The following is a 12,096-nucleotide window of genomic DNA, read 5'->3' on the forward strand; positions in this document are numbered from 1 at the left end:
GATCTGCCTGCCTTGGCCTCCCAAAGCACTGGGATTACAGGCGTGAGCCACCACGCCCTGAATTGGTGTATTTTAAGGGTGCACATTCTAAATGTTTAACAACGTTGGGTTAAATTTTAAAAGCTTAAATTGGCCTATTTCAAACAATAACCTGAATTCTAATCTAATACATTTGATTTTGGGCCACTACACAGCAGCTAAGAGAACGCGGGAGAGCCAGGTTTCAAGTACTGCTGTGCAGCCTCAGGCAGGTCCCTTAATCTTTCTGGGCTTTCACTAACTTGTAAAGTGGGGATATTATTAACGGAACACACCTCAGGAAGTTGGGGCGGGTTAAATGAGTTAAGTCATACAAAATGCTTAAACCAGGCTGAGTGCGGTGGCTCATGCCTGTAATCCCAGCACTTGAGAGACCAAGGCCAATGGATCACCTGAGGTCAGGAGTTCGAGACCAGCCTGGCCAACATGATGAAACTCCGTCTCAAGTAAAAATACAAAAATTAGCCGAGCGCGGTGGCAGTCACCTGTAATCCCAGCTACTCAGGAGGCTGAGGCTGGAGAAACACTTGAACCCGGGAGGCGGAGGTTGCAGGGAGTCGGAGGTTGCAGTGAGCTGAGATTGTGCCACTGCACTCTAGCCTAGGTGACAGAGCGAGATTCTGTCTTAAAAATAAATAAATAAATAAACCCCAAAAATAAAAAATAGAATGCTTAAACCAGTGTTACACGATTGAACATTTTTTTTTTTTTTTTTTTTTTAGACAAGGTCTTGCTCTGTTGCCCAGGCTGGTGTACAGTGGCGTGATCATAGCTCACTGCAGCCTTGATCTTCTGGGCTCAAGCAATCCTCCTGCCTCAGCCTCCCAAAAAACTGGGCATGCACCGCCACACCTGGCTAATTGTTTGATTGCTTTTTTTTTTTTTTAGGCGGAGCCTTGCCCTGTCACCCAGGCTGGAGTGCAATGGTGTGATCTCGGCTCACTGCAACCTCTGCCTTCCGGGTTCAAATGATTCTCCTGCCTCAGCCTCCTGAGTAGCTGGGATTACAGGCACCTACCACCATGCCCAGCTAATTTTTTTTTTTTTTTTGAGACAGAGTCTCACTCTGTTGCCCAGGCTGGAGTGCAGTGGCCGGATCTCAGCTCACTGTAAGCTCTGCTTCCCAGGTTTATGCCATTCTCCTGCCTCAGCCTCCCAAGTAGCTGGGACTATAGGTGCCCACCACCTTGCCCGGCTAGGTTTTTGTATTTTTAGTAGAGACGGGGTTTCACAATGTTAGCCAGGATAGTCTCGATCTCCTGACCTCGTGATCCTCCCGTCTCGGCCTCCCAAAGTGCTGGGATTACAGGCGTGAGCCACCGTGCCCAGCCTAATTTTTGTATTTTTTTTAGTAGAGACAGGGATTCACCATGTTGGCCAGTCTGGTCTCAAACTCCTGACCTCGTGATCTGCCCGCCTTAGCCTCCCAAACTGCAGGATTATAGGCATGAACCACCACGCCCAGTCTGTTTGATTTTGTTTTTGTAGAGACAGGGTCTCTCTTTGTTGCCCATATGGTCTTGAACTCATGGGTTCAGGCAATCCCTCCGCCTCAGCCTCCCAGATGGCTGGGATTACAGGCATGAACATCTGCGCCCAGCCTGGTTGAAAATGGCAACACAGGAAGACCCCGTCTTTACAAAAAAAATCTTAAAAAATTCGCGGGGCATGGTGGTGCATGCTTGTAGTCCCAGCCAGTAGGGAGACTGAGGCAGGAGGCTCACTTAAACCCCAGGAGTTCGAGGCTGCAGAGAGCTATGATTGTGCCACTGCAGTCCAGCCGGGGCAGTAGAGTAAGACCCCATCTCAAATCAATTAATCAATCAGTCAATCTATTGTGTAGCACCTGTGGGTAAAGGTGTGGACCAATCGGAACCCTCAGGAACGGTGCGTGTGAATGTAAAACGGTGAAAATGCCACTGTGAAAAACAGTTCGGTTGGGAGGCTGAGGCAGGAGAATGGCGTAAACCCGGGAAGCGGAGCTTGCAGTGAGCTGAGATCCGGCCACTGCACTCCAGCCTGGGCGACAGAGCGAGACTCCATCAAAAAAAAAAAAAAAAAAGAAAAGTAAAACAGTTTGGCAGCCGGGCGCAGTGGCTCACACCTGTAATCCCAGCACTTTGGGAGGCCAAGGTGGACAGATCACCTGAGGTTGGGAGTTCAAGACCAGCCTGGCTAACGTGGCAAAACCCGGTCTCTACTAAATACAAAAATTAGCTGGCTGTGGTGACATGTGCCTGTAATCCTAGCTACTCAGGAGGCTGTGGCAGGAGAATGGCTTGAACCCGAGAGGTGGAGGTTGCAGTGAGCTGAGATTATGCCGCTGGACTCGAGCCTGGGCGACAGATCAAGTCTCCTTCTCAAAAAAAAAAGTAGAAGAAGAAGAAAGAAGAAGAGGAGGAAGAGGATGAGGAAGAGAAATAAGAAGAAGAAGAAGAGGAAGAAGAGGAAGAAGAAGGAAGAAGAGAAGAAGAAGAAGAAGAAGGAGAAGGAGAAGGAGAAGAAGGGGAAGAGGAAGAGGAAGAGGAAGAACAACAACAACAATTTGGGAATTTCTCACAAAGGTCAAACATGGAGTCACCATGTGACTCAGGAATTCCATGCCTAAGTGTCTACCCAGGAGAACCAAAAACACATGTCCATGCAGAGACCCGTCCATGAAGCTCAGAGCAGCAGGCTCATAATAGCCAAGAGGTGGAGGCAACCCAGGTATCTACTGAAGGATGGATCAGGACAATGTGGCCTATCCACACACTGGAATATTACTTAGCCATGAAAAGGAAGGAGCCTCTGACCCAGGCCACAGCGTGGATGAGCCCTGAGGAACTCATGCTCCATGAGAGAGGCCAGACACGAAAGGTCACGTAGTGTGTGGTCCCATTTCTTTCTTTCTTTTCTTTTCTTTTTTTTTTTTCTTTCGAGATGGAGTTTCACAGTTTTGCTCTTGTTGCCCAGGCTGGAGTGCAGTGGCCGGATCTCAGCTCACTGCAAGATCCGCCTCCCGGGTTCACGTCATTCTCCTGCCTCAGCCTCCGGAGTAGCTGGGACTACAGGCGCCCACCACCTCGCCCAGCTAGTTTTTTGTACTTTTAGTAGAGACGAGGTTTCACCGTGTTAGTCAGGGTGGTCTCGATCTCCTGACCTCGTGATCTGCCCGTCTTGGCCTCCCAAAGTGCTGGGATTACAGGCTTGAGCCACCGCGCCCGGCCGAAGTGTACATTTTTAAATGGGTAAAATGGCAAATGCTGGCTGGGCACAGTGGCTCAAGCCTGTAACCCCTGCACTTTGGGAGGCCAAGGTGAGTGGATCACTTGAGGTCGGGAGTTCAAGACCAGCCTGGCCAACATGGTAAAACCCCATGTCTACTAAAAATACAAAAAGTAGCCAGGCGTGGTGGTGCACGCCTGTAATCCCAGCTACTTGGGAGGCTGATGTAGGAGAATCGCTTGAACCCAGGAGGTGGAGGTTGCAGTGAGCCGAGATAGCACCACTGCACTCCAGCCCGGGCAACAGAGTGAGACCCTGTTTAAACAAAACAAAGCAAAACAATAAATAAAATGGTAAATTTTGTTATGTGAACTTTACCTGCATTTTTTTCAAAATTGTATAGTTTATTCTATAGTATCTCTCTCCCCCACTGGACTGTCTCCATGAGGACAGGGACCAGAGTGATCTTAGTTAAACAACTGTTGGCTCACATCTGTAATTCCAGTGCTTTGGGAGGTAGAGGCCAGAAGATCACTTGAGCCCAGGAGTTCGAGACCAGCTTGGGCACCATAGTGAGATTCCATCTCCACAAAAAAATACAGAATTTAGCCGGCCGTGGCGGTGCGTGCCTGTAGTCCCAGCTACTCGGGAGGCTGAGGCAGGAGAATTGCTTGAGCCCAGGAGGTTGAGGCTGCAGTGAGCCGAGATCACACCACTGCACTCCAGCCTGGGTGACAGAGCGAGACTCCATCTCAAAACAAAAACAAAAACAAAAACAAAACTGTAATATGATCAACAAATACATCTGGTAGAGCAGACAGATCCCAGATACCAGATCATTAGAGTTGGTATCTTTCTTTCTTCCTTTTTTTTTTTGAGGCAGAGTCTCACTCTGTCATCCAGGCTGGAGTGCAGGGGTGTGATGTCAGCTCACTGCAACCTCTGACTCCTGGGTTCAAGTGATTCTCATACCTCAGCCTCCCGAGTAGCTGGGATTACAGGTGTGTGCCACCAAGCCTGGCTAATTTTTTTGTTATTGTTGTTTTTTTATATTTTTAGTAGAGGTGGGTTTCACCATGTTGACCAGGCTGGTCTCGAACTCTCAGCCTCAGGTGATCCACCTGCCTCGGCCTCCCAAAGTGCTAGGATTACAGGTTTGAGCCACCACGCCCGGCTCCTGGTATCTATATCTCTATTTGGTATCTCTGAATATCCCCTCCTTCAACCCCTCACCCTAAACCTGAATTTCTCTCCAGTCCAGGCGCTGGATGGGGCCAGATACACCTGGTCTGTGTGGACGAGAAAGAGAGGAAAGAAAGAGGAGTCAGCCCTTTAGCAAGTAAAACTTTTATTAAATAAATTTTTAGTTTTTTTTTTTTTTTTTTCTTTTCAGACCAAAGAGAGGCGTTTTGGACATTAAGACGCTTTGCTGCTTCTCACCTGAAACACGCAACAGGAACACCGACCTCTCCAGCCACGGGAAATCTTCTTGGACACAAAACTCAAACCAAGTCAACCCAAAGTTCCAAGTTCTTTGCTTTCTTTTCTGTGTGTGTGTATTGGTTCGTCCTAAAAGTCAGTTTGCAAGTTGAAACTTCATGAAATTACTTGTAGCAGAAATAAAGTACATCGTACAAATCACGCAGGTCTGCGATGTGGAGTATAAAAATGGTATTTACAGCCAGTAAACATGGACCAGAAAGACACGTACAACTGCACACCAGCACGCACTCCCAAGCAGGCCCTCGGGGGCTCGGCGGGCGCCGCGGACACGGGTGGGGCCCCCTCGAGGCCGATTGGCACACACTTGCACGCGGGGACACACGGAACACAGGCACGCTAGAGGAGTGTCTCGAACAATTATCAAACTCTGGAATATCGAAACAAGTTGGTTCAGAAGATTTTTTTTTCTTTTCTATTTTTTTTCTTTTTTTTTTTCTTTTTTTTTTTTTTTTTGCTGTGTGGTTCCCCCCACCCCACCGCCCCCCCTCCGGGTCAGTCAACACATTTTGGTAGAAGAAGAAAAGGAAATGCTTGTTTTTTTTTTTTTTTTTTTTTTCGTTTTAAATGTTTGTTTCTTTTGAGCTTGTTAAGATATCTGGCGCCTCATTCGGTACGAGGCCTTGCTGGATGTCCAAACGAACTTGATTCTGTGCTTTGACATGGGTGTTGCGGATTGGGTAGCTGTACAGAGGCACCCCACAAAGACCCCCCACCCCACCCCACTCCCAACTAGGAAACAAAAATCCATTGTGGTTTGATTCTTCCCCCCCATCTTTTTCTTCTCTTTTCTTCTTTGTACCTGCTCAGAAAGACCGGAAAAAAAGAAAAAAAATCTCTGTAGAGGTATGAAGGTCATTATCAAGTTCATCTCCAGTTAAAGGGGTGCTTGGCCAGTCCAGGTAGGGTCTTCCACTACGCTTGGCAATCCTGGTTACAAGACCTTAAATTCGAGGCTGGTGATTCGAAGGCAGGGACGATGGCTGCCTGGCCTTGGGAGGGGGTGGTGAGGGGCGGGGGGGGCTCCCCCCAACCCTGTCCGCCCCTCCTCCGACGGAAAGCTAAGGGCTACTGGTCACATGAGTAAGGCTATGACTCGGGCAGGGGAGCAGAGAAGGGCTGAGGCAGGCCAGAGCGTCTCTGTTGTACCTATATCCATCCGGGAGGGCAGGGCTCTGGGACAAAGGGGCGAGGTGGGGTCTGGAGGCTGCAGCTGGGACCAGGGACACTGAAGCTGGCAGAGCCCAACGGCCCTGGGGAATCGGTGGTGGGGGGTGCCAAAAGTCCTGGAGGTATATTGTGTTGGCGGGTTCCTGGTGGGATGTGCCAGCCGGAGGTGGTGGGGGAGGGCGGTGGGGCACCTGGTACGTGTTGCCCGGGGCCCCGCCAACCTCAGCCCTTCCTGTGTCCCCGCTGAGTGACCGGCCCAGGGTCACTCTACTCGGATGGAAGGAAGTCGGAAAAGTTTGGTCCCATGATCCGTACTCAAAAAATATATATACTGCCTATAGATCTATATATATATGCATATATATATATATATAGGAAAAGGTGTGATTTAGTTTGGGGAAAGTCACCAAGTTTTGTGGGGAAGAAGCGAGGGCGTTTCCCAAAGCAGGGGGCGTGTGAACACTTCTGTGCCCGATTCAGGAGCCTCCCCCCTGCCCCAGGACAGACCCCCAAAGGCCCCTCCCCACTCCGGGTGGCCTCCAGTAGAGGGGCGGGGCAAGGGGAGAAGAGGGGAGGAAAGGGCTGGTGTCCAAAGAACGGTTGGAATTTATGGGAAAATCCTGGGTCGGTTGGAAGCAGAAACCCCTCCTGGGATGGGAAGGACCCTCACCTGGGGGAGAAGGGATGGGCGTCAGGGAGTGATAACAGGGTCACCCAGGTGGACACCACCTCCCCACCCTAGTCCACCCGGCCAGGCTGGGATCTAGGAACCCAAGGGCTCCCATCGTTTCCAAAAGAACAGATCCCACAAAGGCCAGAGTTCAGAGGCCAACAAACCCAGCTTTCAAAGAAGTCAGTGTCACCATCGCAAAGCCCGTTTCCTCCTCCTCTGGCAGCTGCGGACAGATATTTCTGTTTATTTTCTGTCTTTCCGTCCCCACCCCCTGCCATCTAAGGTCCATGAAGAGGGTTTCTCCGCTGTCCCCCGGCTCCCGTTTCTGTTCATTCACAGCTGTGTCCCCGAACACTGGGACAGTGCCTAGCACATAATAGATGCTCAGTTAAAAAAAAAAAAAGTGCAGACTGACAGTTAAAAGTGAAGGGATCGCAGACAGTGGCTTTGGATTTTGCTTCTGGTTGGCAGTTCCCGAAGGTGCGTTCTGTGCAGTTAAATACTCCCAAATACGTGTGTGCCGACCCGGGAGAATGTGAAAAGGCCAGACAGCTTCTAACTGAGCGCCTACTCTGTGTCAGGCCCTAGGCAAGGCTCTTTGATGACGACGGCGACAGTGATTTAAAAAAAAAAAAAAAAAAATCCCAACAAATCATCCAGAACTCTTTAGGTGGTAGGTTCTGGGCTCGGCTGTGAAAAGATGCCCCGCTCCGTTCCCTAGCTGGACCGTTTCCGCCGACTCTGGGAAGATGACTTTCTTGAGCCCATTTTACAGATGAGGCTCATCAAGGTTTGAGACCCACGGTCAAGTTTCCACAGTGGCCTCACAAGGTTTACTATTCATCTCCCCCCACAAAAAAATGTTGAGAAAGTGGTTTGCCCTGATGGCAACATACACTATGGGTTTTGTTTTGCTTGTTTTCTTGCATGATGGCGGGTGGGGCACGAATCCCACTTTTCCATCAACTCACTGGGTAGGAATGACACCCAGTGAGAGGCTGCTTGTCCCAGGGGAACTCGAGGAAATGGAGCGCAGACACTGGCAGCTGTCAATGCCGACTGGACCGGGCCCTGAGCACTGTTCCCACCTTCCACGTGCCAGCCCTGGTTCCGAGTTGGGGTCCAACCTTAGGGTTTGGGGTCTGGGGTGGGCACTTAACATTTTTGTCTGCTGTTGGGTTTTTCAGCAGGGAAAACAGAGTCATAGGACAGGACAGAAGCCCCTCCCCACCACACCCCCACCCCCAGAGCCAATCTGGCCTCTCAGGTGAACTTCTGTTCATCCCTCAAAGCCTTCTCCGGGAAGGATTCCCTAGCCGACTCGGCTGGGCCCTGGCTCACCTCAGTCCCTACCCTACTCCCACCCTCTGCTCCAGCCCCGACCACAGAGGGTTTGGGGGTGTCTACATCCAGCTCTGTCCCCGCTCACCCAACCCGGAGGTTTCTTGTAGCCTCTCAAAGCATCACCCCACCTGGGGAGGGTTTGGAGCATGAAGTGGGCCGCGGGAGGGGGTTTCAGACAAGACGGGGGGCTGGGGCGGGGGTGGGGCCGCCTGGCGGCTCACCTGGGCCATGCCCACAGCCTCGGGGCGGCTGTGGGCGCGGTCAGTAGGGGTGTCCCGGGTCTTTGGGCCGCTTCAGCTGGACTTTGAGCCTCTTCATGCCGATCTGGAAGCCGTTCATGGCCTGGATGGCTGCCTGGGCGCTGGCCGGGTTATCAAAGCTCACGAAGCCTGCAGAAACCAGGGTGGGCCTCCATGGTCGGCACTGCGGGTGTCCTCAGCTTGTTCCTATGCTGTGGCCCTGGCTTCCTGGCTCACGGGGTCCTGAGCAGGCATGCACGCACAGGCCAGGGGGTGTGTGGCGGAGGACACACAGCAGCCCTGGCTTTGTTCTGACACCTCTGGACTTGTATACCTCTGAGGACGGGGCACTCACTCCTTATGTTGGGGTCTGCTGTGCTGAGACTTCCCAGCTGGTATAGGGGCCTGGTGGGGCTTCTGAGGGTCCTGGAGGGCCACTTTCTCCCCACCTTCCCTCAGGAGGATGCCTGCCTCCTTCGAAGCCCTCTGTCCAGCCAGGATCTGTGTCTCCAGTTGATTCTATATATCTGCATCCTTGTCCCTCTCTTTTTTTGGCGGGGTGGAGAGGGGACAGGGTCTCACTCTGTCACCCGGGCTGGAGTGCAGGGGCACAATCTCAGCTCACTGCAGCCTTGACCTCCTGGGCTCAAGAGATCCTCCTGCCTCAGCCTCCTGAGTAGCTGGGACCACAGGCCCATACGACCACGCCCGGCTAACTGTCTCTGTTTCTCTCTCTCTCTCTCTGTCTTAAGTCTTTTCTTCCTCTCCCTCTCCTTCTGTATCATCTCTGTCTGTCCTTTCTCTCCATCTCTGTCAGTGTCTCTGCTCCAGTCTCTGTCCAGAGGCCATCAGAAATACTCCACCCCATGGCCAGGCATGGTGGCTCATGCCTGTAATCCCAGCACCTTGGGAAGCCAAGACAGGCAGATCACCTGAGGTCAGGAGTTTGAGACCAGCCTCACCAACATGGTGAAACCCCATCTCTACTAAAAATACAAAAATCAGCTGGCCATGGTAGTGTCCACCTGTAATCCCAGCTACTTAGGAGGTTGAGGCAGGAGAATCGCTTGAGCCTGGGAGATGGAGGATGCAGTGAGCCAAGATCGCGCCACTGCACTCCAGCCTGGTGACAGAGGGAGACTCCATTTCAAAAACAAACAAGCAAAAACAAAGAAGCAAACCAAAAGAAGTCAGTTCTTTTTTGCCCTGACCACATTTCAAGTGTGTAGTAGCCACATGGGGCTGGTGGCTCTGGTATCAGACAGCTCCCACATTGAACATTTCTATCATCAGAGAGTGATCTACCAGGCCACAAAAAAGACTCTGAGCTCCCTGAAAGGAAAGGGTTTTTGTCAGCTTCCTTCTGTGCTGGGCTGGAAAGTGCCTGACCTACAGGACGTGCTCAACACATGTTCGTTCTGTTGTTTTGGGCTTTTTGTTGTTGTCGTTTGTTTGGAGACAGTCTCTCTCTGCCGCCCAGGCTGGAGTGCAGTGGCGCGATCTCTGCTCACTGCAACCTCCGCCTCCAGGGTTCATGCCATTCTCCTGCCTCAGCCTCCTGAGTAGCTGGGACTACAGGCGCCCGCCACCACGCCCGGCTAATTTTCTCGTGGTTTTAGTAGAGACGGGGTTTCACGGTGTTAGCTAGGATGGTCTCAATCTCCTGACCTCGTGATCTGCCCGCCTCAGCCTCCCAAAGTGCTGTGATTACAGGCGTGAGCCACCGCACCCAGCCGTTTTTGCTTTTTATATGAGACAGGGTCTTGCTCTGTTGTCTGGGCTGGAGTGCAGTGGTGTGATCATGGCTCACTGCAGCCTCAACCTCACGGACTCAAGGGATGGTCCCACTTCCATCTCCTGAGTAGCTGAGACTACAAGTGTGCACCACCATGCTTGGCTAATTTTTTTTTTTAATTGCATTTTTTGTAGAGATGGGGTCTTGCTATGTTGCCCAGGCTGGTCTTGATATCCTGGGTTCAAGCGATCCTCGCACCTCAGCCTCCTGAGTAGCGGGGACTACAGGTACATGCCACTAAGCTCAGCTAATTAAAAAACATTTTCTTTTGTAAACACAGGGTCTCATTATGTTGTCCAGGCTGGTCTTGAACTCCTGGACTCAAGCAATCCGCCTACCTCAGCCTGTCAAAGTGCCGGGATCACAGGCGTGATCCACTGTGCCCGGCCACATGCTGGTTCTTTTTTTTTTTTTTGAGACGGAGTCTCACTCTGTCCACCAGGTTGGAGTGCAGTGGCGCGATCTCGGCTCACTGCAAGCTCCGCCTCCTGGGTTCACACCATTCTCCTGGCTCAGCCTCCCTAGTAGCTGGGACTACAGGCGCCCGCCACCGCGCCCAGCTAATTTTTTTGTATTTTTAGTAGAGACGGGGTTTCACCGTGGTCTTGATCTCCTGACCTTGTGATCCGCCCGCCTCGGCCTCCCAAAGTGCTGGGATTACAGGCGTGAGCCACCGCGCCTGGCAACACATGCTGGTTCTGATTGTGAATGTGACTGTTACAGCACAGCCCTGTCCGGGGGCTGACCCAAACCCTCCCATTCCCTGTCCCGGGGCAGGCGAGGGAGGTGGATGGGGAGGGGCGGCGTCTTCGGAGGCCACTTACCGAAACACTTGCTCTGGTTGGTAGCTCGATCCATAAACACCTTGGAGGAAATGATATTGCCGAAGGGGAGGAACATCTGCGTCAGCTCCGTGTCTCCAAACTCCTGGGGGAGGTGGTAGATAAACAGGTTACAGCCCTCGGGACCTGCAGGTGGGGGAGAGAAAGACATAAAGCCCCCAAGGAGAGGAGGCGAACCCCCCCGGGGGAGGGGCACAGGTCTGGAGCCCGCATCTGGCTTCTCCAGCTGTCGGGAGAGGGGTGCCCCAGACACCCAGAAAGAAGGGGCTTGGACGTGGGCTGGGGAGGGAGACAGGACACACCCACCCCTTGACTGCATCGTACGATCTCACACTGGGCTACTCCGCACCAAAATGATCCTCAGACTCCAGGTAACTGACAAGACCCAGGGGATCCCCTACTCCCCAAAGCCCAGATCAGCCCTCAGTCTCTGACCCTAGATACCTGAAAACCCCCAGGAAGTACACCCTCCAGAAAATCCCTCCCTAAACTTCAAACTCCGGATCATCTACAAAAGTCAGATGAGCTGGGTGTGAAGAATAAGGAAACTTGGTGATATCTTTGCAATAATAATAATAATAATAAGACTTCAAAATAAAACTCATTTGTAAAAGTCTGGTGTTCAGCCGCCATGCCTCGCTAATTATTTTTTATTTTTTGTTTTTGAGATGGAGTCTCGCTCTGTCGCCCAGGTTGGAATGCAGTGGCGGGATCTCAGCTCACTGCAACCTCCACCTCCTGGGTTCAAGCAATTCTCCTGCCTTAGCCTCCCAAGTAGCTGGGACTACAGGTGTACACCACCATGCCCAGATAATTTTTGTATTCTTAGTAGAGACGGGGTTTCACCATGTTGGTCAGGCTGGTCTCGAACTCCTGACCTCAAGTGATTGGCCCGCCTCAGCCTCCCAAAGTGCTGGGATTGCAGGCGTGAGCCACTGCGCCCAGCCTGGCTATTTTTTGTATAGGTTTCACTATGTTGCCCAGGCTGGTCTGGAACTCAAGCAATCTTCCTTCCTCAGACTCCCAAGGTGCTGGGATTACAGGGGTGAGTCACTGCGCCTAGCCAAAAGAATTTTTTTTTAATAAATTTCCCTTTCTCAAGCCCCAGCTAGGGATAACTCCCCAGACCTTGGATAATTTTCAAAACTCAGATGATGCAGAAACAAAATCAGGTGAAATAAAAAGATAATTCTCTGGTCCCCAGTCCCAGATATCCTAAAACCACAGATAATTAAACTACAACATAATATACCAACCATAAATAATTCTTTTTTTTTTTTTTTCTTT

General features: G+C 51.4%; 1 protein-coding gene across 8 annotated transcripts in view; it reads right to left on the minus strand.

The window, feature by feature from the left end:
* Window positions 1-4,577: 4,577 nt before the first annotated feature.
* CELF5 (CUGBP Elav-like family member 5) overlaps window positions 4,578-12,096 on the minus strand; it is a 76,847-nt gene continuing 69,328 nt past the window's right edge. For 2 of the 8 annotated variants that reach the window (XM_033198207.1, XM_033198201.1), the window contains exons 11-12: window positions 10,792-10,935; window positions 4,578-8,322 (exon numbers count right to left, since the gene is read on the minus strand). In XM_033198207.1, the coding sequence (XP_033054098.1) occupies window positions 8,195-8,322; window positions 10,792-10,935 (272 nt within the window). In that variant the 3' untranslated portion in view covers window positions 4,578-8,194. The remainder of the gene's footprint in view (window positions 8,323-10,791; window positions 10,936-12,096) is intronic. The other 6 variants (XR_004434078.1, XM_033198206.1, XM_033198204.1 and 3 more) reach the window with 6 other exon arrangements.

The sequence above is a fragment of the Trachypithecus francoisi genome, unplaced genomic scaffold (assembly GCF_009764315.1).
Source record: "Trachypithecus francoisi isolate TF-2019V2 unplaced genomic scaffold, Tfra_2.0 Lachesis_group5, whole genome shotgun sequence".
NCBI lineage: Eukaryota > Metazoa > Chordata > Mammalia > Primates > Cercopithecidae > Trachypithecus > Trachypithecus francoisi.